We start from the raw sequence: 25,388 nt of genomic DNA, 5'->3' as shown, positions 1-25,388 counted from the left end.
ATTCCAGAGGATCCTCCCACATTCTCTTCTAAGTTCTGTGGGCATGAAGTGTGCTTGGGATACACATACATACATACATACATACATACATACATACATACATACATACATATATACATACATACATACTTGCAAGCAAGCAAGCATCCATGCACATGAAATTAAAAAAAAAAAAAACCAAAACTTTAAGGTGCAGACACACTAAAAATTCCCTACAAAAACCCCCTCCAGGTGTGTGAATACGAAGCAATGAATTGTGTTTGGTCACACCCCAAACACCAGAGTGTATGTGTACAAATTCCCAAACGCCAGAGTGCATGTGTACAAATTCCAGAGCTGAGGAAATGTGAACTCTAAACCACTTCTGGGGTTTCCTTTTTTTTTTTTTTTTTTTTTTTTCAGAGCTGGGGACCGATCCCAGGGCCTTGCGCTTGCTAGGCAAGCGCTCTACCGCTGAGCTAAATCCCCAACCCCTGGCTTTTCCTTTTTTGAGACAGGGTTTTTCTGTCCTGAAACTCTGTAGACCAGGCTGGCCCTGAATTCAGGAGGACTTGCCTGCCTCTGCCTCCGAGTGCTGGGATTAAAGGCTTGTACCACTTCTGCCTGGTTTTGTTTTGTCTTCCTTTATGGATTTTGGATAAGGGATATTCATTCAACCCGTGGTTCAGAAATTCATATTTCACGTTGTCTGTGTCCTGCAGTAACCTTTTTGGACCTAAATCTAGCCTTGAAGTCTTAGGTGTGACACATTAATGACACTTCTGTTTCTCATGCTACTTCTTCGTTTCTTTGGGACAGGCTGATTTTGAACCAAAGCTTTAGGCCTGTGCTATGCAGAGGTGAATTAAGATTTGGTTTATTGGTTGTGGTATCCATGCCACAGTTGCCCTACAGCCACTTGTCACCAGTGAGTGACTTCCGTCTCGGGCAATGAAGATCAAAAATACATGGACACACCCAACTGAAATCCTACCATGGCAAGAGTTATGGGAATAAGAGACTGCAGAGTTTTCCAGAAGCTTCCTTCTAATTCTGCTCAGCATTCTCACAGAGAACTGCTCTCAGAGATGTGAGTACTGATGTTTGCCTCAGACAGCAGAGAAAGTTTCAGAGCCATGTTTCTGACACATTTCCTAAGGAGCCACATGCCTTTCCCACCTCAGGGATCAGAGTCTCCTCCAGCTGCTGCTCAAACCGGCTTACAACTAGTATGGCCTCCAAGCTGGCTCTTCAGCTGCTGACCCCACACCTCTAAGGGAAGGGATGGCAAAGTCAAGTGAGTCAGCCTGCCTTCACCAACTACTGAGATTATTAGAAAGTTTCTCTAAGGTGGTTCATGGTGGTGCCCACCTTTAATCCCAGCACTGGGGAGGTAGAAGCAGGTGATCTCTGTGAGTTCCAGGACAACCAGAGCTACACAGAAAAACCCTGTCCTAAAAACCTGACATATGTATATAAATCTTTCTGAAATTTTAAAAGTTACACGTATATTTGTGTGCCTGGTACACGTACACTACTGCCCCGGAGGCAAGAAGATGACATCAGAGTCTCTGGAGCCAGAGTCACAGGTATGAGCTCCTGATGTGGGTCCTGGTAACTGAACCCCAGCCTCTGCAAGAGCAGGAAGTGCACCCTCTTCCCTCCTCTCCCAGTCCACTGTCTTACATCAGCCCTCTGGAGCCATAAGAGAACCCTGCTTCTTATACCCGAAGACAGAATATCTATTTACTTTCTGGCTAAACACGACTACTTTTTTTTAAAATATTAAATCTGTATCTAAGTCATTAACAAAACCCAGCCTTGGTGGGTAGCAAGACAGAGCTGTATGGGTCATTCACGCAGCTGGCAGCCAGGAGGGTGAGGGCTTCTAGACTTCAGTGGTATTCGTTTTTCTCTAGTATTACCTCAGCAGCAAAGTCCTTTTCCAGCTCCTGGTAAATGGTGTAGGTTTTGTTTCCACCCCACTTCTCATCTCTCAGGATCACAAACTCTACAACATAGCAACAGACAAGTCAGGAACCACCTGTTAGTATCTCCTTAGCCCAGTGCAGAAGTGTATGTGTCTGTGTGTGTGTCTGTGTGCATACCTGTGTGTGTACCCATGTGTGTATATGTCTGTGTGTATACCTGTGTGTACCTATGTGTGTGTGTCTGTGTGCATAACTGTGTGTATACCTGTGTATACCCATGCATGTATGTACCTGTGTGTGTATCTCTGTGTGTGTCTGTATGTCTGAGTGTATCTGTGTGCATACCTGTGTGTATCTATGTGTGTGTGTATACCTGTGTGTACCCATGCATGTGTGTACCTGTGTGTATACCTGTGTGTACCTGTATGTGTGTATACCTATGTATTTCTGTATGTGTATCTCTGTGTCTGTGTGTATACCTGTGTGTACGTGTATGCCTATGTATGTCTGTATGTGTATCTGTGTGTATACCTGTATGTACCTCTGTGTGTGTGTGTGTGTGTGTGTGTGTGTGTGTGTACGCATGCCTGTATCATATTTAACACCTTTCACTCTTACCAGGTCGGCCATCTCAGTAGCCCTGGTATTTGATGTTTTAGGCTGGTGCATGTTAAGCACGGTCTTGACAGATGAGCTTTCCTGGCCTCTAACAGATAAGCAGCCACACTGTGCATCAGCAAAAATCGCTGCTTACAACTCTTGTATTCCAGTTCAACGTGTCTGCCTCTACTCTCCTTCGGATTCGCCTCCGCAGCCTGACAACTCCCTAAGACCCCAGCTGGTAGTGAGCACACAGACAACTATGGGACAGCCCGGTCTCACAACACACATTGTATACATGAAATCAGGGCAGAGATTTAGGGCAGCCAGTCCCGGCAGGAGGAGCCTATGACAATTTTAAGCACAGTCACAGCAGGAACTTGGACCTTTGAGCCTGGCTCCTAAGAACTCCTAAGAACCATGTGGGGAGAACCTTACCAGACTTGAGAGGAAAGAGGACGTGCTTGACGAAGGACAGCACCCCATTGTTCTCCACGTTGCCGGGCTCACAGAAGGCCTTCTTCAGCTTTTTCTTCACATCCTCCTTCCGATCAAGGAGGTCGATTTTGGACTCCTAGACGTCAGGAGGGAAGAGACCTCTTGTGGTTGAAAATGAGAACACACTTAACTAGCTTTAATACACACATTATATCATTTTTAAAAGTTGACTTTAATGAAGTCTAATCTATCCATTTTTCCTTGGGATTGCACACCTTTTCTCTTTTGAGCTAGGATCTCACGTAACCCAGGCTGACGTCAAAGTTGCTAAGGATGAACTGATCTTCCTGCCTTTACCTCCCTGGCTAGAATTGTAGGTATGTACTATTGGGCCTGCTTTATGCAGCGCTGAGTTAATCCTAGGGCTTCATGTATGCTAGGTGAGCACACTATTAACTAAACTACTTTCATGCCTTACCCACCCACCCATCCGTTCACCCACCCACCCATTCATTTTTAAGAAAATGTGTGTGTGTGTGTGTGTGTGTGTGTGTGTGTGTGTGTGTGTGTGTGTGTGTGTATGTGTGTCTGAGTGCATGTATGTGTACCCGAGTGCACACAGGTGACTGCAGGGCCAGAAGAGGATGGTGGGTCCCCTCAAACTGGAGTTACAAGTGGTCTTCAGCCACCTGATGTGGGTGCTCAGAACTGAATCTGGGTCCTCTGCAAGAATGAATGCTCTTAACCACTGAACCATCTCTTTAGTTCCATATAAATTCTTAAAATGATGTTTGTTTGTTTGAGACAGGGTCTCTCTGTGTAACTTTGATTGTCCTGGAACTTACTCTGTAGACCATGCTGGCCTAAACTCAGAGATCCGCCTGCCTCTGCCTCCCAAGTGTGTGATGTGTGCCACCACTGCTTGGCAAAAGAAAGACTTTTTCTTTTTTTCGGAGCTGGGGACCAAACCCAGGGCCTTGCACTTGCTAGGCAAGCGCTCTACCACTGAGCCAAATCCCCAACCCCAAGAAAGACTTTTAAATAAAGATTTTAGTTCTGTGAGGTGGCACAACACTCATTAACAGTTTGAAGCCAGGGCTGTAGAGATGACTAAGTAGGTAAAGGTGCCACCAAGGCTGACTTGTAGTTCCTACATTCCTGCCTCAGTCTTCAGAGTGCTGACATCAAAAGCAGACAGCATCACCAAGCCCAGCACTGTAGGGCTGACTTTATCACAGCCCTAGGAAGGAAGAAATGTGATTCACTCCTTCTGGTCACCAGCAGCACTGGTAACAAGATGGATGCCACCTGGCGGGTGATGTGCTGAATGGCATAAGGTCATCCTTAGGGCACAGACATTCAGACTGACAAGCATGTATGCACACACGAGTGTGAAGAAGCAGTTAGCGACTTACCTCTTCTGATGAGCTCATTTTGCTCCCAGTTAACCCAGGAACCATGGGGTTCATCAGATGGACCCGTTTTGAGTAGCCAAGTGTGGGGAGATACTAGGACAAAAAGCACAAAATAAGAACAATAAAACACTGAGGGTAAGCTAGCCAGGTGTGAGACGCCGTCTCAGAGATAAAAGCACAAGGGCTGGGAATATAGCTCAGCTGGTGCTTGCTTAGGATGCTCAAAGTGCTGTGTTTGATACCTGGGACCTCATAAACTAGGCATGGGCCCTGTAACCCCAGATTTTGGGAGGTAGAAGTAATTAGGTGCTCAAGGTCATCCTTGGTTACACAGCAAGTTAGAGGCTAGCCTAGGCTACAAGGGATCCTGTGTCAGAAAAGCCAACCTGCTATGCCAGGTATGGTGACATATACCTTTAATCCCAGCACTCGGAAGGTGTAGGCAGAGGCAGGAGGAGCTACAATTGTAAGGCAAACTGAACTGCAAAGGAGGTTCTAGCCATCTAAGGTTATACAGTAACACCCCTCCTTAACTCTTTTCCCCTCAAAAAGCCCAAATGGTATCACCCTACACAGGAAAATATTGTAAACACAGCGTTCCTCGGTAACCTAGAGCTCGATGTCTTGACTACTACACTAGCTGGCTAGCGAGCCCTGGGACCCACGGTCCTGGCCCTTCCTAGACATTACTATAGACACATGCTTCAGAGCAGGCGTTTAAGTGATAGGTGGAGATTCAGACTCAGCGTCTCCTGATCGCAAAGCAAGCACCTTACCCATCTCCTCAGCCCTCAGAACACTTATCGAGTTCTTTGCCACTATCAGGCTTATTTCTAAATGTTTGCCTGAAATGAATCACGCAGTAAGTGCTCTCACCCACAGCTCGAGTTTTATTTACTTGTCCTTATATTCTTAGGTCAGGTCTCCGGAAGCAGAGTTTACTAGGTCAAAGGACAGGAACAGTTTTAGAGTTGTCAAAGTACTCTAGGAATTTATATTTCTGCTTGGGTTGTTTTCTTTACACCTTGTCAAAATCAGGTTTCAAGAAGCTTTGAAAAATTACCAACTACAGAGGCTGGAGAGATGGCTCAGCAGTTAACAGCACTGAGTTCAGGGGCTCACCAGCACCCTCTTCTGGCTTCCGGTGCATAGACATATATGCAAATAGCATACCCACAATCATTAAGAGAAAACAACAAAAACCCCAAACTGAAACCATAACCTTGACAACAGCCTTCTCAATATATTCAAGCTCTTTCCAGGGAAAGAACTGTGTGTTTGTGCTGATGTCCTCTGAGACCCTGGGAAACTTCATTTCTGAGACCGACCAGCGGATTCTATAGAACTTGGGTGCAAACCAAATGCTCTAGGAGAGAATAGTCCTGACTGGTAGGAACAGGACGGAACCGAATCCAGCAGAGCACCTTCCTGGGGGTAGGTACCAAGGGTGTGTGGGCTGCTGAGGCAGACAGAGCAGGCTCAGTTACACCTGTGTTAGCACGGACAAGGACAGCCACCACCCAGTGTGCTGAGGACCAGTGCATATATAGCTGATCCAACTCAGCTGCACACCCCAGAAGTGTGAACGGGGAGTGGACGCTCACCTTCTCTGCAAAGGTAAAAATCTTCCTCTGATCAATACCGCCAAACTGGGCATCTACTTTTAAGTACTCTTCGTCTAAGGCCTGTGGAAAGAAACAAGGAATGGAGACATCTATAGCCATTGGTCCCTATGGGTCTAAGACAGAAAATTTCGAATCACATGATTTCACACAGGGAGGAGCCAGGAGGGAAACAAGCAACACAGCGCCTCCCTGGTGGCTCAGAAACCACTCAGTACCTGTGTGAACAACACCGCATATGGAATGGCTTCTGCTTTCAGGATGCTCACAGTCTAGTTCAGCGGGGGAGGAAGTGAGGCCAGAGGTCTCCCGCTGAATAAGGCACATCACATCGAAGATGGCACGGAGCAGTAACTCCTGCCTGCCTGCCTGCCTGCCTGCCAGCCATTACACCTACTTCGGAAGTAGAAGCAGGAGGTCATACTGAGGTCATGAGTTCAAGACCAGCCTGGACAACACAGTAAGACACTGGGGAAAAAGACTCTCAAAGTTGGCTGTGTGAGTGGTAAGCGCATATGCTTAACTTGCACTGGGTCTTAGATTCAGCCCTGAGCACCAAACCCCAAATAAACAAAAAGGCCTATGACTTTAGAGAAGAGGTAAAGCAGGGTCTTCACTCATGAGGCCCAGAGCTCTTGGGCAATGTGCAGGAACTGCTTCTCGCCTTTCACTACACGGGTCTTGGGAGGTGAAGTTAGGTCATCAGGCTCGGTGGCAAGCGCACTAACTGTCCGAGCCATCTTGCTGGCTGAGGTTCAGATCCTTTCTATTGCTTTGCTTTTGAATCAAGTTTCCTTGATTCTTTGGAGGCATGGGGAGGAAATACTGAACTGCAGACAGTGGCTCATGCCTGTAAGCCCAGCAGTCAAGCGGCTGAAACACAGAGATTGCTATAAGGTTCAGACCAATCCATGCTATACAGGGAGCTACCCAAAATCAAAACCAGTAAACCAGGACTACTAAGTGAACACGGCCTATCACGCATTACTTGCCAGGCCTGGTGCCAGCCCTGTGGATTCAGGGATGAATCAGACCCACTTCCTCCCTACAAGAAGCTCAATTATCTGCCTGGAGAGAGACACGTAAACAGATCATTTCAGCACAGCATTTAAGGGCTAGCTACATGCTCACATTAGAAACAGGGCCAATACTGAGGAGGAAAATCCCTGTGCTCTAGTCAGCGGCATGTGGGGAAGTCTTTCCTAGAATCAGGCTGTGGGTGGACTTGAGGTTTTCGATTACAAACAGGAGACAGAGTAAGAAGGCAGAGAGTGTGTTTAGGAAAATGTAAGTGACTCAGTCTGAGAAAGCAAACTTTAAGAGACGTGGTGCTGGTGAGTGGAGAAGTTAGACAAGGAGCTCAGCGCCAGGTATGGTGACTGTGACTGTAATCTCAGTCCTGGAGAGGCAGAGGTGGGCAGATTTCCATGAGTTCAAAGCCAGCCTACTCTACATAGTAGGTTCTTTCTTATTTTTTTTTTTAAAGATTTATCTATTTATTATATATAAGTACACTGTAGCTATCTTCAGACACACCAGAAGAGGGCATCAGATCCTATTACAGATGGTTGTGAGCCACCATGTGGTTTCTGGGATTTGAACTCGGGACCTCTGGAAGAGCAGTCACTGCTCTTAACCGCTGAGCCATCTCTCCAGCCCTACACAGTGGGTTCTAACCCAGACAGAGCTACAAAGACTTTGTCTCAAAAAAATTAAAGTAGCTGGGGTATATACCTGTAGTCCTACCACTGAGGCAGAGGTAGGAGTTCAAGGACAGCTCCCTTCATATAATAAGTTCTAGTCCAGCCAAGGCTACAAAATGAGAACTTGTCTCAAAAAAAACCCTCAAAAAACAAAAAACAAACAAACAAACAAAAAAACCCAACCAAAACAACAACAACAAAAAAAACCCCACAGTAATAATAGTAAAAGTTGGTAAGACCATGAGTGTCATATTAGTACTGTTTATAGAGTGCTTTAGTACTGTTCTGCCAATGGTGAGTTTGTGTTTTTTTTCTTTTCTTTTTTTTCGGAGCTGGGGACCGAACCCAGAGCCTTGCAATTGCTAGGCAAGCGCTCTACCACTGAGCGAAATCCCCAACCCCGCCAATGGTGAGTTTTAAGGAAAATGTGACCAGGACTGAAGAAAGATACTAGTTACAGACAGGGCAGCATATGGACAGGAGGCCTATGTAGACTAGAGACAGAGAACGTCACTAGCAGGCTGTTTTAAGAGTCTAGATGAAAACACCCATGAACAAGAACAAGTTAAAGAGGCAGGAGAGATGGCTCTGGTTGAAAGCACTGGCTACTCTTCCAGAGGTCCCAGGTTCAATTCCCAGCACCCACATGCTGGCTCACAACTGTCTGTAACTATCGTTCCAGGGGATCTGACACCTCACAGGGACAAAGCACCAATGTACATAAAATAAATTAAAATATTAAGAAAAAAAATCGCTAGTTTAAGAGCTGATATGTGGGCTGGAGAGATGGCTCAGTGGTTAAGAGCACCCGACTGCTCTTCCAGAGGTCATGAGTTCAATTCCCAGCAACCACATGGTGGCTCACAACCATCTGTAAAGAGATCCGATGCCCTCTTCTGGTGTATCTGAAGACAGCTACAGTGTACTTATATATAATAAATGAATAAATCTTTAAAAAAAAAAAGAGCTGATATGTGTGTGTAAGCGTGTGTGCCCACATGTATACAGCGGCCAGGGATGGGTGTTGGGACGTTTCTGTTGCCCCCCACTGGAGGCAGCATCTCTCACTGAATTTGGAGCTCACTAACTTGGCTAGTCTTGCTAGTTAGTGATGGACCAGCCTGTCTATCCTAAGTTTACAAGCTATCATATTACAAGGTCAAAATAAATTCATTATTGTTTTCTGTAGGTCCTGACCCATTTTCTGGAATTTGACATGTTCTGCACCCCATAATCTGACCTCCACTTTGATAAGATGTTCTGCTAAGTAATTGTGAGCTGTTCTGCCAAGATCCTATGTAACCAAAAACCCTTGGGAACCCCCTAGCCTTGCTGTTTGGGGCTACAAAAATCCCATTCCTCCTGTGGGGCCATTCTCTCAAATGTAGCTTTAGGGTGACAGTCCTGTCAGACAAAAAATAAAGCTTGTTTACTACAACCAAATAAAAACTGGTTGGTGGGGGCTGGGGATTTAGCTCAGTGGTAGAGCGCTTACCTAGGAAGTGCAAGGCCCTGGGTTTGGTCCCCAGCTCCGAAAAAAAAAAGAACCAAAAAAACAAAAAAAAAAAAACAAAAACAAAACAAAACAAAACAAAACAAACAAACAAAAAAAAACTGGTTGGTGGTCTTTCCTCTCCTTTGATGGGATCAGCAGTCAGCTTGCCTGGGGATTCCCTGTCTGCCTCCCAAGGGCAGAGTTTTCAGGTAGGCTCCCACATCTGCTTGCCTTTATAAAAATTTAGTGTGGGTGTGGGGGTCTGAAGCAGCAAGCACCTTATGCATGGACCCTCTCCCTAGCCCTAAATTTAAAAAGCAGAATTGGTAAAATTTAGTTCACAGTTGGCTGAGGGTAGAGAGGAAGAGGGAATGTGGAGGTTAAGTAGGAACGGTCCACAGAACTCTCTGTGCAGTGATGACTACATTCCGTGTCAGTGCTGCCCAAGATTGTAGCCACTCGGAGCCACATGTGGTCGCCCTGAACTAGAAAACTAAACTAACAGCTCTGGCTGTCCTGGAACTCATTGTGTAGACCAGGCTGGCCTCAAACTCACAAGAGTTCTGCCTACCTCTGCCCCTCCCAAATGCTGGGATTGAAAGTATATACCGGTTGGGGATTTAGCTCAGTGGTAAAGCGCTTGCCTAGCAAGCACAAGGCCCTGGGTTCGGTCCCCAGCTCCGAAAAAAAAAAAAAGGTGTATACCATCACACTGGCCAGAAGAAAGGAAGGAAGGAAGGAAGGAAGGAAGGAAGGAAGGAAGGAAGGAAGGAAGGAAGAAAGAGACAAACAGCCAGGCAAAATTTCATAGTGTGGCATCTTCTCAAAAGAACCAAAACCAACTGGAGAAAGAGCTTAGCAGTTGGGAATAGTGGATGTTCCTTTAGAGGACCCGGGTTCAATTCCTAGTACCCAGTTGGCAGCTCACAACTGTCTCTAGTGACAAGGCCTCATCACCTTGAACTCATGATCCCCCTGCCTCTACCTTTCTAGTGCTCAGACTACAGGCCTAGGATGAGTAGTGTGCAGATATGCAGACTTTCTTATGTGAAACTTGATCAAACTCATAGCCCTGTGAGAGCTAGGCAAGCACTCAGTCAGCTGAGCTAGACGTTAAAACTGTGCCCATTATGCTGCCCATGTTCGCCTGAAAGTCTTGGCTGAAGTGATTCCCCAGCTTATCTTATTTTTCTCTTGGCTGTTTGTTGGAGACAGAGTCTCTCCATGTAGCTGCGGCTGTCCTAGAACTCATGAAGTAGACCAGGCTGGACTAGAACTCACAGAAGTCTATCTGCCTCTGCCTCCTGAGTGCTTGGGTTAAAGGTATGAGCTTCTACACCCAGCTGCTTCTTTGCACAGATAAAATTTTAATAATGTTTTCCCTCCTTGTAGGGCTAGGGACCAAACCTAGGCATGCATTCTACCATTGTGGGATATTTGAAACCCTTGCATTTCCCCCCTGAAACAGTGTCTTACTGTCCTACTATTTGCTCTGGCTGTTCTTGTCCTGGAACTTACTACATAGTCCAGGCCGGCCTTTAACTCATGGAGATCCATCCACCTGGCTCTTTTTTTTTTTAAGACAGAGTCTGGCTATGTAACCTAGGCCAATCTTGAACTCATAATGGAGCAGTCTTAAAAGAACAGAAATGAAAGAGGGGAGATAGGAACTTACAATGAAGAAGTATCCAGGAAGGAAGAGAGGCAGGAAAAGGCACTGTGCTACCTGGAGAGTAAGTGCATGAGTAGTCAGTGCCCTGAGAGGACTGCATCCAGCCCTCAGGCACACTGCAGAGGGAGGGCTGGAGAGAGGGCTCAGTGGTTAAGAACCCTGGCTGCTCTTCCAGAGGACCCGGGTTCAATTCGCTCACATAGTTGCTCATGACTACCTGTAATTCCAGTCGCAAGGGAATCCAACACATTCATACAGACACACACGCAGGCAAAGCAGCGATGTCCATAAAAAATAAAAGTAGGGGCTGGAGAGATGGCTCAGTGGTTAAGAGCACTGACTGCCCTTCCAGAGGTCCTGAGTTCAATTCCCAGCAACCACATGGTGGCTCACAACCATCTGTAATGGGATCTGACATCTGGTGTGTCTGAAGACAGAGACAATAAATCTTTAAAAAAAAAAATAAATAAAATAAAAGTAGAAAGAAAGAAAAAGTGCAGAAAGAGGATGGAAAGATGGGTGTGTGTGTGTGTATGTGTGCCCGTGTGTGTGTGTATGTGTGTGCCTGTGTGTGGTGTGTGTGTGTGTGCCTGTGTGTGGTGTGTGTGTGTGTGCCTGTGTGTGGTGTGTGTGTGTGCCCGTGTGTGTGTGTGTGTGTGTGTGTGTGTGTGTGTGTGTGTGCGCGCGAGCCCCACCCTTTACCCACCTGCAGACCGGGATACAACAGACCACTCAGCAAAGGGTGCTCCACCTGCTTTACGACCTCAGCCCCGGCTTTCTTGGCATCATGTTGTGTGACCAGGGAGGACAGCCGGTACACATCCAGTGTGTACTCTCTGAAGAAGAAAGGGAGGAGAGAGCTGTAAGGCAGGCCTCAGTGTCCCAGAACAGTCCTCAAGCACATTACTTCACTGCCCTGACATCAGCACAGTTTAAGGATAGCATCATCACGTTGCTTCTACAACATTGGATTCATTCATTCATCCAAACTACTACTTTTTCTTTTGCTTCTGAAAAACGTTCAGCTATTATCTTGTGGCTCACTGCAACTTTCCCACTCCCTTTTCTCTTCTGAAATCCCTAATAAAAAAATACTACAATTTCCCAATCTTCCTTCCAGACCTTAAAACAGTGCTGTGCAGTATGTGTAAGGAATAATGAACTGGCTGGAGAGGTGGCTCAGTGGGTAAGAGCGCTTGTTCTTGCAGAGGCTCTGGGTTCAGTTCCCAGTACCTACACAGTAGCTCACAACCATATTTACCTGCAGTACCAGGGGGCACTGATGCCCTCTTCTGACTTCTATGCATCATGCAAGGGCTGTGTGCATATACATGCAGACAAAACGCTCACACTCATTCAAGAAAGATGACCAGGAATCCCCTGCAGTGCCTACCGTCCTCTCCTGATTCGCCCTCTTTAGAGTAACCCTTGTCGTGAGCCTGATGCTGCTTCCCAGCTTTGCACTGTGTCTGTGAGCAGGGTACCTGTACTTGGGCACACACATGGGCACATACATGGCACATGGCCTGGGCCCCAGAATAACTCACATCTCAGACTCCAGTGGATAAAACCCAACCATTTTCCAAAGTGGTTTTTGTCAATTTTATTACCAAATTTTGCTGTTTAAAAATTTGCCCATTTAGTTATTACATTGTGATTTCTCACTAGGATTTTAATCTCCATTTCTTTGACTAACAACCAGGAGCTATTATTTTTCCCCACACATGATTACTAGTCACTTGAGAATTCTAAGAAATGCGCAACTGGGGGCTGGGGATTTAGCTCAGTGGTAGAGCGCTTACCTAGGAAGCGCAAGGCCCTGGGTTCGGTCCCCAGCTCCGAAAAAAAGAACCCAAAGGGGGGAAAAATGCGCAACTGAATCTTTTTTTCCCCTGCACTGGCTCAATTAAAAACATTGGCTGCAATATTTATTCATTTTTGTGGTAGGGTCTTTCACAAAAAGGGCCTGGCTAGCTTAGAACTATGTAGGTCAGAGTAATCTTTTTTTTTTTTTTTTTGGTTCTTTTTTTTGGAGCTGGGGACCGAACCCAGGGCCTTGCGTTTCCTAGGCAAGCGCTCTACCACTGAGCTAAATCCCCAACCCCCAGAGTAATCTTGAACTCATAAAAATTACCCTGTCGGGGTTGGGGATTTGGCTCAGTGGTAGAGCGCTTGCCTAGCAAGCACAAGGCCCTGGGTTCAGTCCCCAGCTCCGAAAAAAAGAATAGAAAAAAAAAAAAAATTACCCTGTCTCTGCCTCTTGAGTGTTGGGTTTAAAGATGTGTACTACTATGCCCCACAGATTCTATAATTTTTGAAATATTGGATATTAATCTTTGGCCAGTTGTCCACATCATAAGGCTTTTGGCCAATTGTAGTGTGTATGGGTGAGTGTGTGTGTGCATGTGTGAGATTGAAACCAAGGACTTCTGTATCTTGCTAATTATACCCCAGTCTATGGCTTGCTATTTTTTAAATGTACCTTTGATATAGCGGAGGTCTTAGTCTGGAGTGGGAGAATGCTGGAAATTCTACTCAGGACTTTATAAATGGCACTTGTTGCTCTACTGCCATCCTTTGAAACTCAGCATCTAATTACTCATTAATCTATATTTTAAATTAGTGAGTTAGTTTGCTTGTTTGAGACTGGGTCTCATTATATAGCTCTGGCTGATCTGGAACTTGATTTGTAGACCAATCTGGCCTTGAACTCAGAGAGCCACTTGCTTCTGCCTCCCAAGTGGTGTGGTCAGACCATGCACCACTATGTCTGGCTTATGTCTTGTGCTTTTTAACAACTAAAGAGTAGTAAGTGCTCTTTTTCTTTTCTTTTCTTTTTTTTTTCTTCTTTTTTTCGGAGCTGGGGACCGAACCCAGGGCCTTGAGCTTGCTAGGCAAGCGCTCTACCGCTGAGCTAAATCCCCAACCCCATAGTAAGTGTTCTTAACTACAGATATATTTCTCTGGCCCAGAAAGTTTTTCTTTTTTCAAAGATTTACTTTATCTTATCTATCTGAGTATTTTGAGCCACCATGTGGTTGCTGGGAGTTGAACTCAGGACCTCTAGAAGAGTAGTCAGTGCTCTTAACCGCTGAGCCATCTCTCCAGCATCTGAGTATTTTGACTGCATATATGTACATATATGTACCACTTGTATGCCTGGTACCACAGAAGTCAGAAGAGAGCACCAGATCCCCTGGATCAGATGGTTGTGAACCATCATGTAGCCATCATGTAGGTGCTGGGAATTTGCAACTCCTCTGCAAAAACAAGTGTTCTTACCATGGAGCCATCTCTACACCCCCAGAAGCCTGTTGGAACTTGCTTTGTAGACTAGGCTGTCCTTGAGCTCAGAGATTCTCCAACCCCTGCCTCCCGACTGCTGGGATTAAGGGCAGGTGCCACTGCCTAGTTTAGGCAGCCTTCATTTCAAAGCAGTTCATTCTTTCGTCTTCTGTGGTTGTGCTTTGGTGTACCTTGTCTCACTGCACCTGCTCTGAGGCTCTAACTCTCCCAGGGCCAAGCAGTCACCTGTGCTCCACTTCCTGGACACTGTTCTATACTCCCCCCCCTTTTTTTTAAAAAAAGATTTATTCGGGGTTGGGGATTTAGCTCAGTGGTAGAGCGCTTGCTTAGCGAGCGCAAGGCCCTGGGTTCGGTCCCCAGCTCCGAAAAAAAAGAAAAAAAAAAGATTTATTCATTTATTATATATAAATACACTGTAGCTGTCTTCAGATACACCAGAAGAGGGCATCGGATCTCTTTACAGATGGTTGTGAGCCACCATGTGGTTGCTGGGATTTGAACTCAGGACCTCTGGAAGAGCAGTCAGGGCTCTTAACCACTGGGCCATCTCTCCAGCCCCCTGTTCTATACTTCTAAGAGCATATTTTAACACTCAAAATTTATGTCTTGAAAACTGACTCTCACAGCAATGGTGTGTACATGACCACAGTTATTTTAAGGTATAGACACCTTTTGATATTTTAGTATGCCTTCCTCTGTATCAAGTCATAAATGCCCAAATCTGCTCTTGACTTTACATGGTATAGCATTACATGTACCATGTCCCTGACATGAGATGGCATAGCATCCCATGTAGCATGTCCCTGACATGAGATGGTATGGCATCCCATGTAGCATGTCCCTGACATGAGATGGTATAGCATCCCATGTACCATCACAGTAAGAACTGCTGGAAGAAGGCAAAGAAGCCCTCTCACATTTCTTTCATCATTATTTGATGAGGCTGAAAGAGAGGAAGGCTGGGTATTTCCCACCTCTTCCTCAAAGGCTATGCACTACAAGGCGGAGGCTTTCTTAGGGTTACATTTGTATCTGTAGCAAACAGAACAGTAACTAGGTGTTTCCGAGCCAGGATATTTTTGTTGGGCCGATTAAACCAACAAAGGGTATAAACTGTTTAATGGTCCATAACAGGTATTATCAAGTAGCTTGCAACCCAAATTTAAAGAGAGCCTGGACTCCAGCCCTGTAATTAGCAAGGAACACCAGATCTCTGGGGAGCCACCAAGAGCTTACTTGCTGAGCTGGTAGTCGGTGCCTTTGGTAAACTTGAGCTTCTCCAAGGGCACACCAATACTCTCCAGCATTGCCTTGATCACATTTTCGTAGTAACTGGTTCGAAGTTCTAGAAGTTCCCAGGGAGCTTTCATGTTGTCCAGGTATGCATGAAGGTCTGCAAACAGGATGGTTACCTTGACAGAAACATCAAGAGGTCACCAAAGGGTAAACTGGTCCAGTACTTTCCACCCACTTCCCTGCCCCCACCCCTGTTAAGTATCTCTTTTGGTCATTTAACAATGACAACTGCATGGTTCACAGCCCTGGGTCTCACCTCACACCCTGCCTTCAAGAAGTCAGCAATCTTGGACATGGGTACAAAGTAGGCCACGTGTGGCTTCCCGGTGGTAGCCGTGCCCCAGTAAACTTTAAGTTCCCGCTCCTTCAGTATCTCCTTCAGCTTCTCTTCCCCCAGAACCTCCTGTTGTAGAAGCAAAGAGCTGGTTTAATGCCGATTCCCCTCCTTGCTCATCCTTTACCCTGCAAACAAAGCCAGGTGTCACTGGGAGTCCCAAGCTTGGAGCCTTTAGGCAAATGTCACTGGAGTCCAAACGTTCTCAGAGCTGAGAGCCAACCTAAGCTCTTCCTGCTACTGCTAGTCTCTTCTAGGAATGACACTGATGTTAGGATATGGATGCACACACAGGTCTACCCATCTTTCCCTTCTTGACCCCTGCAGTTACCTTTTACCCTCCGCTTCTTTTTGTAGACACCCCAACAAATATTTTTTCCTTTTCAGTTTCATGAGTATGGGTGTTTTGCCTGCATATATGCTTGTACACCACATGAGTACAGTGACCCAGCAGGTCTGAAGAGGGTGTCAGATGCCCTGGAACGGGAGTTCTAGATGGTTGTAGGAGACAGGAATCAAACCCCTGTACTCTGTGAGAGCAGCTGGTGAGTCACCTCATCAGCCCTAGAGGCATCTTCTCAATTTAGCCGTCTCCTCTGGGCTCACTTGTGTAAGTCCCATTCCAGTGAGCTCCAGGCTCTGGAGGTTCAGAGGAGCCCAAGGCAGGTGAATACTGTTTAGCCCTCCAGGCTGAAAAGAGCCCTTTTGTCTTCCTTACTCTTTAGTTTCCTTCTCCTGTTTAGACATCAGCAAGTTTCTTCTGATTCCACGTTCCTTTTGTTTTGAGACAGGGTCTCATATAACCTAAGCTCATCTCAGACTTCTGATCTTCTTGCCTCTACCTCCTGAGTGCTGGGATTACAGGGGTGCAGTACCACGCCATGCCTGGCTAGGCATCAAACCTTTGTGTATGCTAAGGTGAGTGAAACCATTTTTTTTTTTTTCGGAGGTGGGGACCGAACCCAGGGCCTTGCGCTTGCTAGGCAAGCGCTCTATCACTGAGCTAAATCCCCAACCCTGGCCATGGAATGTTTTAAGTGGAGTTTAATGAGCTATCCTAGCAGGAACATGGAAGACTTTGTTGCTGTGAGTGATTTGAACTGTGCAGACCTGGCCCAAGAGGTTTCAAAGGAGAACTTCAGTATGTGGCCTAGAGACTGTTTTTTTAGAAAATAGTTTTTGTAGTATTTTGGTGAAGAACGTGGCTGCTTTTTTTTTTCTTCAAGATTTATTTTATTTATGAGTATACCATTGCTGTCTTCAGACACACCAGAAGAAGGCATCGGATCCCATTACAGATGGTTGTGAGCCACCATGTGGGTGCTGGGAATTGAACTTAGGACCTCTGGAAAAGCAATCAGTGCTCTTAACCACTGAGCCATCTCTCCAGCCCCAAACGTGGCTGCTTTTACCCTGGTTTGCAAAGTCTGCCTAAGGCTAAGGTGGTGAGACTCAGATAACTGCACTGACAAAGGAAGTCTCAGAAATGCCCATCTTAGATTTTGTTCTCTGGTTAAGTCTCATGAAAAGGGTTTTGAATAAGCATAGCAAGCTTAGAAAGGAAAAATATAAAATATATGGTTTGAGTATTAAAGGAGCTGAATCCTGTGCTCCAAGATATTAAATTAAGGGACTCCTGACCTGGGGTAAGATCCCACCCAGCTAAATTCAGATCCAGGCATGATGTTACATGTCTTTAATCCCAGAAGACAAAGTTAAGTAGATCTCTGAGTTTAAGGTCAGTTTGGGACAAAGCAAGTCTAGAGGAAGAAAAGTTTAAATCCAGGCATGATGGTACAGTCCTTTAACCCAGGAGACAGAGCCATGCAGATCTCTAGGTCAAAGGTCAGTCTACAGAGCAAGTTCCAGGACAGCCACGCTTAGGTCATGAAGGAGTTAGAAAACACAAAGCTGGTAACAGAATAAGGAGGTTGGGGGGAATGCATGTTCCAGCCCCAGCAAGCAACAGAAAATGGCAGCTTTAGCCATGTGGCTCTGGCTTTAGAGTCCAGAATAAAAGGGACTACTGGGACAACTGGTGCTGGAACTGAGAAAGGCAAATCTCATGTGGACATTCTAACTGCTGAGTGTCTCATAGTCTATCAGCCCTGCTTGTCACACTAGACAAGTCCTTATCAACACAGCTCTATCAGGTGTAGTCCCTAATCCTACATTCTGCCCAAATTATTCCCTTCTGCTGCCTTGAAGCAGCACAGGTCTGCACCGCTGTATGGCTTCTGTACGCTTTAACCATGGCTGGAGATGTGGCTCGGGTGGTAGATGCTTGCCTAACATGGAGAAAGCCGGAGTTTGAGTCTCAGCACCACAAAAAGCCAGGTGTGGTGGTAAGGCACAGACCTCTAACTCCTGGAGGCTATCCTGGATTATATAAGAAACTATCTCAAATATCAAACGTTAGGAAAAAACAAAGACTTTAGAACAATTATTAATTTAACCATGCCTATTTAGTGTTTTAGGAATGGTGAATGGGTATTAGCTTCAGTTTTTTCTTTCGGAGCTGAGGACCGAACCCAGGGCCTTGCGCTTGCTAGGCAAGCGCTGTACCACTGAGCCAAATCCCCAACCCCTAGCTTCAGTTTTTAATGATTTATTTTATTTCTTTAAATTGTATGTATGTATGTACATACATATGTACATATGTATGTAAGAATGTAATGTATGTATGTACGTATGTACATATGTAAGCATGTATGTAAGTATATTGGTGTATACAAGTGTCTTTGAAGCTCAGAGTCAGCCCCCCGGTGCTGGAGTTACAGGGAGTCCGTAAGCTACCTGATGTGGGTCCTCTGCAAGAGCAGCATACGCTCCTCACTGCTGAGCCGTCTCAACAATTTGTGCCCCAAAAGTTTCAAGCAATGCCAGGTGTCTGAAACTATGGAGCGAGACCACGGAATACTAACTGCTTCTGAAAATACCGCCTGCTCTCAAACAGACCTTTCTCTAGACCTAGCAATGGACTGCCTTGAGATCACTGTGTACCCACTCTGCTGTCCTACTGTGTACTCAGCCTGTCTAAGTCTAACCTGTCTCTAAGAACAATGTAACCAGCCTTACCGAATTTCCCGTGCAGTCAGCTTTCACGACCCAAGCTAAACTCAGAGCTTTACTTTTTTTTTTTTTTTTTTCCCCGGAGCTGGGGACCGAACCCAGGGCCTTGGGCTTGCTAGGCAAGTGCTCTACCACTGAGCTAAATCCCCGACCCCTCAGAGCTTTACTCTTAAGTTCTACACTCTCCCATGCCCCTGACCCAGAACAGTGTGTGTGTGTGTGTGTGTGTGTGTGTGTGTGTGTGCGCGCGCGCGCGCGCGTGCGCGCGGTTGTCATCTGCTGAATGCGAGTCAGAAGGCGACAAAGCCCCACAAATGTTGCAAGCAGCACACGGCTATAGGTGGATAAGTGTGCAAGGTTTTGAGCACTCTTCTGAGTCAATGAAATAAATCTCCCTTTGTAAAACTATGATAAAGATCTCTCTAGCAAAGAGTCCCTCACTCCCTTTCTTTGCCACATTTCTGTGCTGTCCAGTAAATGAGAGTAACAGGGACAGGTGACAGGAACAGATATCAGATGCACACTAGAAAGATGACAGACAGGCCACGGACCCCAACCTAGACAGACAGAAAACACAGGGTAGGAAGTAGAGAACTCAAATTTTGACTTCTTTCTTGATCTAAACTACTCTTAGAAGAAGTATCTTTCTTTTAATTCCTTAATTCAATCATTGCTGCAAGCTGTCTTGAAAAATAAAAGATAATTAAAAAAAAGCCAGAATAACTCCAGTCCATCAGTTGATGAGGAGTGGGTATCTTCATATAATGGAATATTAGTCAGCCTCAAAAAGGAACTAGAAAGGCAGGCTGCAGATCTGTATTTGAATCTATTTTGAAGGTAGACCAGAGCCAACTTCTGCTAGCCTGAGGTACAGGCTTAAGAGAGTAGACAAGAGATTCCTTGGTCCCAGATATATGATCTGAGCCTTGGTAGCTGGTAGTAGGATCATTTCCTTTTCTTTTTAAAGACTTATTTTATTTTATTTTTAGTTATGTATATCTGTGTATAGGTATATGTGTATGAGTACAGGTTCCTGCAGAAGCCAGAGGCCTTAGATCCCTGTAGGTGTCTGCAAGGCACCTAATATTGGCATTAGAAATTGAACTTGGGTCCTCCCCCAGAGCAGCAAGTGCTCTTAACCAGCAAGCCAAAATACAATAAATAAATAGCAGAGACATCTGTCTCTGTGTCCATGTTTCTGACTCTTAAGTGTCTGGGCACTGCTCACTCTCCCTCTGTGCCTTCAGGGTGCCGTTGCTCCTGGGTGTCCCTCTCCTAATTCTTTCCCACACACCAGAGCCTTTTCCCATAAGGGAAGTGGTTTCCTGGAAGAGACCAAAGGTCAGAGTAGGCAGTGGCATGAAGGGACACAGCAAGCCTGGGGAGGAGGAGAATGTGGAAGGGGAGAAGGAAGAGCGTCATAGGAAAGGATGTTGGAAAAGGAAGGGGGGCTGGAAAGGGAAATGAGCAGCAGGGAAGTGAGGAGGCCACAGGGAAAAGGAGAGAAGGGCGATGGGGGAGGGGAGGCAAGGCGGGAAGGAAGTAAAAAAGAAAATATGAGGAATGAAATTCTGAGAAAAACAAAATCACAGAGGAGCTTGTGTAACACTATTCTGTGAGAGAAGCAGACACCAATGGGCACATCTTATCTGACTCTCATCTCATCTTAACTGCCCAGGAACGGCATACACTTGGGGACAGAAAGCAGATCAGTACTTGGGGGATAAGGATGAATAACGAGGTGGTATAGCTAATGGTACGAGTTTTTTCTTCCTTTTTCACTGAGGCAGGGTCTTGTGCAGACGGAGGTGAGTTTGAATTCAGCTACGTAACCGAAAGTGGCCTTCAATTCTGGATCTTCCTGCTTCCACTCCCGACAGCTGAGATTACAGGCATGTGCCACCATGCTCCGGTTGGTTCACATCACTCTGGGGGGAGGCTTGGGAATAGAAACATTCTAGAACTTTAACCTTGTGAATATACAAGAACTGACTAAAATGTACCCTTCAAAGAGGTGAACGGTCTTAGAGCCAGGGTCTTCGTATAGAGCTCTACCTAGCCAGGAACTCATTATGTGAACAGGGCTGGTTTCCAAGTTGCAGTTATCCCCCTGTCTCTGACTCTCAGATATTGAGATTACAGGTAGCATGTACCAGCACACCCAGGATAGGTAAATTAAAAAGCTTGGTGGGACAACCGCCTTTAGCTTAATTCTAGTCCAGTCTTTATCTGGCTTGTAAAACAAAGTTTACAAGGCCTCATGACTTGGCTTCTACCTGCCTCTCCTAAAAGCACAAATCAGAGACAGCGATAGGTTCTGTGGAGGTACATCTGAGGCCCAGCAGACAGGGATGGAGACAGCTCTGGTAGGGAGGTTTTTTTTTTTTTTTTTTTTTTTTTTAATGCTTAAGGAAGGCCTTTCTCAGAAAGTTCCTATGACCTGAGTTCTGAAAAGTAATGGGAGCGAGCGGGCTGGCTGAAGAGATGGCTCAGAGAAGGCAGGAAGGTGAAGTAATGAACACTATGGTGGCTGGGTAGCACTGTGCTCCCTCTACTCCAAGTAAATCAGACTTCTTGGAGAAAGAACATGGCCCTGATTCCCTAGAGTCTAGCAATGTTCCCGGAATGTAATAGGATGGGTAATATGAGGTTCCCAGCCCCAGAATGACTATAGTACAAGATAAGGGTACACAGAGTGAGCCCGTTGTAGTTTCTTTTGCACCCTGAGAATGGGTGCTTGACTGACTTAGTGATCAACTAGCAGAGAGGGCCTTAGAGCCGCCCAGGGACGGAGACCGCGGCTCCTCACATTTAAGGATCGGTCTCGGGAATCACGGAAATCAGTACCCAACGGTGCATCCCAACCCCAAGGCCCGACCTGCAGGTTCCGGGTGATAAGGTGTAGCTTCTCCTCAGGGCTTGGAGCATCCCCCATGGCTCCGCTCTCTCGGTTTCCCGCGCTCAGCCGGCACCCGCGCCCTTTCCTCGTTCGCCGCCGTCTCCGCGTGCCGGGAACTGTCACGCTAGTCCCGTCAGGTTGCATCAGCTGAGCTCGTAGCTCCGCTTGATAGGCCTAGATCCTCTCCCTCATCCCCGCGAGTAGCCCCGAGTCAGGAGCAGCAGAGAGCCGAAAGAATCGATGAAACAGGAAGGGGCGGAGCCAGAAAAAACAGTGTAGGTGGGATGGGAGGCGGGGTTAGGAAGGCTGCCCAGGACACAACCCTCTCAGGGGCGGGGCGGTTTCCTGCCAATCACTGTTTGCTTGCCCTCCCCCTGGTGTTGGCCCCGCTGCCTCGGGGTGGGGGAGGTCGTGAAGGGGGCGATAAAATGGCGCAGGGGGCGGAGTGAGGTGCTGCCGCTCGCCCAGGCTTTGGCCCGGCTTCCGGAGGTGAAGAGCGGGAGGGACGAGGGGTCGGCGTCCGTCGTCTAGGCTAGGGGTCGGGGGCGCCTGTTGCTTCTTCACAGGGCCGCGTACGTCGTCTTCCCCCGTGAGGAGCAGGGAAGCTCGTCTCGCTGAGGGAAGGGCTGATTCTCCCTCCTGAGGTGATGGCGGGCGGGGAGGTTGTCCCTGCCCCCCACCTCCACGTCCGTGGGCGAGTGACGCCCCTCATCCTGCTGAGGAGAAGGGAGCTGTCAGGTCCTCGGGCTGCGTGCGAGGTCCGCCGGCCTCGCCAGTGGGGGAAGGGGGTCTTTCTCTCCCAGTGCCCTCGCCACGGGAGGGTGATGTCGCTAGGGAGAGCGGGGATGGCGGGCTTCCCGCGGTGCGTCGTGGCGGGAGAGGGCGACCCACTCCGGGCGACAGCGGGCCGCAGCCTGCTGAGGTGTGGCTGTCGGCGGCTGTCCCCCTGAGGTTGGGTGCACTGGTGGAGCCGGCGGGGACCTGTGTCGCCCCTTGGGGGGGAGGGGCACGGAGGAAACTCGCGCTTCTCCCGCTATCCGCGGGGAGGCGAGAACTCGCTCTCCCGAGTGGGAGGAGGGAAGTGCAAAGACCCTGGGCGCGGCGGGCAGCGTTCCTGAGGGGGAGGCCCGCGGCATCCTTGAAAGGCATCCCTGGGCCATCCAGGGCCGCAGGGAATTCTACAGACATCTCAGCATAAGCCCTGAAGAGGGCCACCAAATGAGGACGTAGTTCACCCGCTGCCTTCATTTTTCATTTTTTTCTCCCCGTGGTTGTTAGGAGCCCCAGGCTTTAATAGACTATTCTTAGAAAAGAAACCTGTTGCTTCAGTTTAGAAAAATCTGCTGCCTGGGCCTGTGTGGGATTTTTGGCTCCCTGGTCTGGAGGAATTGTTACCTAAAGCAGAGATTTCCAGACGGGGTTGTCTTTCCATTTTACAGTGTTTGCTGTTAGCACAGAGGGAGTTGCAAAATTCTTTCTGATAATGTCAGTTCGCGTTGTTTAAAAACATTTTTTTTGGAAGGGGCTCATTTTGATGATAACAGCCTCCGTTTGTGTGTGTGTTGTTTGCTTCACATGTATTGTGTTTAGGAGAGTTGGAAATCAAAGGCCAAGGAGAAGTCCCCTCCTTTGCAAAAAAAAAAAAAAAAAAAAAAAAAGATCCTTGCTTTTGGCCCTGTATATCAGACCCAGTTTGGTAGTAGTGGTTTTGGTTTTATGAGCCTTGAACGAGGATGTGTAGTATACATTTGGCATTGGTGTTTTACTGTCCTGAATAGAATGAGCCTTTGTGCACTAAGGGAATAGGTTTTTTGAGGTAAGATAAAAATAGATGGGGAACCAGTTTCTGAGGTTGCAACCAGGAGGTTAGAGAACAGTGAGGGGGTGGTACACTAAAGTGTGAAGAAGGGGGTGGACAGGTGAGGGAAGTGGAAGGACAGAATAGGGTCACACAGAGATGTGAAGCAGAACTAAGAGAATTTGGAAATTGGAAAATATTCTTCCCCGAAAAAATAAAGAAGCTTCCATATTTAAAAGATTTACCAGGCAGGTGCCAAAAATGGCAGGTGATGGTAGTATGGGAGAGAAGTAATTGTGAAACTTCACTTAAGAGCTTCAAGATGTTTATCTTTATTATCGTGATTATGAATTTTTTTGAGACAGTCTCACTATGTACCACTAGCCTGGAACTTGCAGTATAGACCAGGCTGGCCTGGAACTCAGAGATTGGCCTGCCTCTGCCTCTCAAATGCTGGGAGTAAAGGTGAATGCCTCCATGTCTTGCAAGAATTTCATTTTTTTTTTTCTTTTCTTTTCTTCGGAGCTGGGGACCGAACCCAGGGCCTTGTGCTTGCTAGGCAAGCGCTCTACCACTGAGCTAAATCCCCAACCCCAAGAATTTCATTTTAATGAAGGCTTCCCTACCTTGAAAATTCAAACTGACTATCTCAAACACCTCCCTTTCTCTCCCACCTTTGGGATGTGTAGCCTATACTGGTTTGGATGGAGCCTCAGGTAGCCTTGAACTCTTCATCCTCTTGCCTCCCCCACCAACATTCTGGAAATAGAGATAAGTGAGCTCCATTATATCTGCCTTTTTCAGATGAGTCTTTTCATTTATATTGAAGTTCAGAGACTTCAAATGAGTTGCTGAGGTCTTTGAATTTTAGCCCAGTGCCTCTAATATAAGCTACTTCATGAGCCATTAATTTAAAGAATTTGCCTGATATTTCAGTTATCCATTCAGTCTGGTCCTAAATTAGTTTAATGACAATATGGTTAAATGTTTCACAAAGTAGATCATACCGAATAATTTCTCAATCGGGTCTGGGGAAGTTTCTTGCCACTTTAGCCTTTTTCCTACTATTCCTACTAGGTCTCAGATTAAGACTCTTTGGGTGAGATGCCTGTAGGTGGTGGGATGAAATAACCATAGCTAGTATATATACCAAGTGCCTGAAGTTCATGTCTGTCTTAATATTTGTAAAAACCTCATGTAACTACTGAACTGTGAGGTTTCCTATTTTATAGGTGGAAAATATTTGAGACTTAGGGTATATTTGGTATATCTTTCACACTGACTTTATAACTTAATTTTTGATGTGTTTTGGTTTTTGAGATAGGCTAGCCTGGAACTGACAGTGTAGGCCAGGCTGGCATTGAACTCGCAGAGATCCACCTGTCTCTGCCATTTGAGTAATAGGATAGGATTAAAGGTGTATGCATGTCATCACGTCCACCTAGGCCAGCCTGGTGTACATAGTGAGTACCAAGCCAATCAGGGATACATCGTGAGACCCTGCCTCAAAAAGACCAAAACCAAAACTTTTTTTTTAAACTAATTTGTGTATATGCATGTATGATGTGTGAACTTTTGTGCATGTGTGTGGTGTATGAGCGGAGGTCTGAAAAAAATCAGTCAGTTCTTTCCTTTTATCATTATATGGTTACTAGAGATTAAATTCAGATAACCTGAATTAATTGGGGTGAGTAACCTTTACTCAATGAGACAACTAGCCATCTTCTAAGAGTATTTTTTTTTTTATTTATTATATATATGAGTACACTATAGCTATCTTCAGACGCACCAGAAGAGGGCGTCAGATCTCTTTACAGATGGTTGTGAG

At 46.4% G+C, this 25,388-nt stretch overlaps 2 protein-coding genes across 14 annotated transcripts in view; one reads left to right on the top strand and one right to left on the bottom strand.

The window, feature by feature from the left end:
- Positions 1–21,946, bottom strand: part of Yars1 (tyrosyl-tRNA synthetase 1) — a 28,215-nt gene extending 6,269 nt beyond the window's left edge. Inside the window, exons 1-8 of the mRNA NM_001025696.1 lie at positions 21,742–21,946; positions 15,714–15,860; positions 15,398–15,573; positions 11,562–11,691; positions 5,968–6,048; positions 4,364–4,456; positions 2,949–3,084; positions 1,905–1,990 (exon numbers count right to left, since the gene is read on the bottom strand). Coding sequence (NP_001020867.2) covers positions 1,905–1,990; positions 2,949–3,084; positions 4,364–4,456; positions 5,968–6,048; positions 11,562–11,691; positions 15,398–15,573; positions 15,714–15,860; positions 21,742–21,906 — 1,014 coding nt within the window. The 5' untranslated portion in view covers positions 21,907–21,946. The remainder of the gene's footprint in view (positions 1–1,904; positions 1,991–2,948; positions 3,085–4,363; positions 4,457–5,967; positions 6,049–11,561; positions 11,692–15,397; positions 15,574–15,713; positions 15,861–21,741) is intronic.
- Positions 21,886–25,388, top strand: part of S100pbp (S100P binding protein) — a 41,518-nt gene continuing 38,015 nt past the window's right edge. For 2 of the 13 annotated variants that reach the window (XM_063288261.1, XM_008764164.4), the window contains exon 1: positions 22,115–22,251. The gene's annotated coding sequence lies outside the window, so the exon portion shown is untranslated. The other 11 variants (XM_006238959.4, XM_006238963.5, XM_006238961.5 and 8 more) reach the window with 9 other exon arrangements.

Source organism: Rattus norvegicus, chromosome 5 (genome assembly GCF_036323735.1).
Source record: "Rattus norvegicus strain BN/NHsdMcwi chromosome 5, GRCr8, whole genome shotgun sequence".
NCBI lineage: Eukaryota > Metazoa > Chordata > Mammalia > Rodentia > Muridae > Rattus > Rattus norvegicus.
This window is presented reverse-complemented; position numbering and strand designations above follow the sequence as displayed.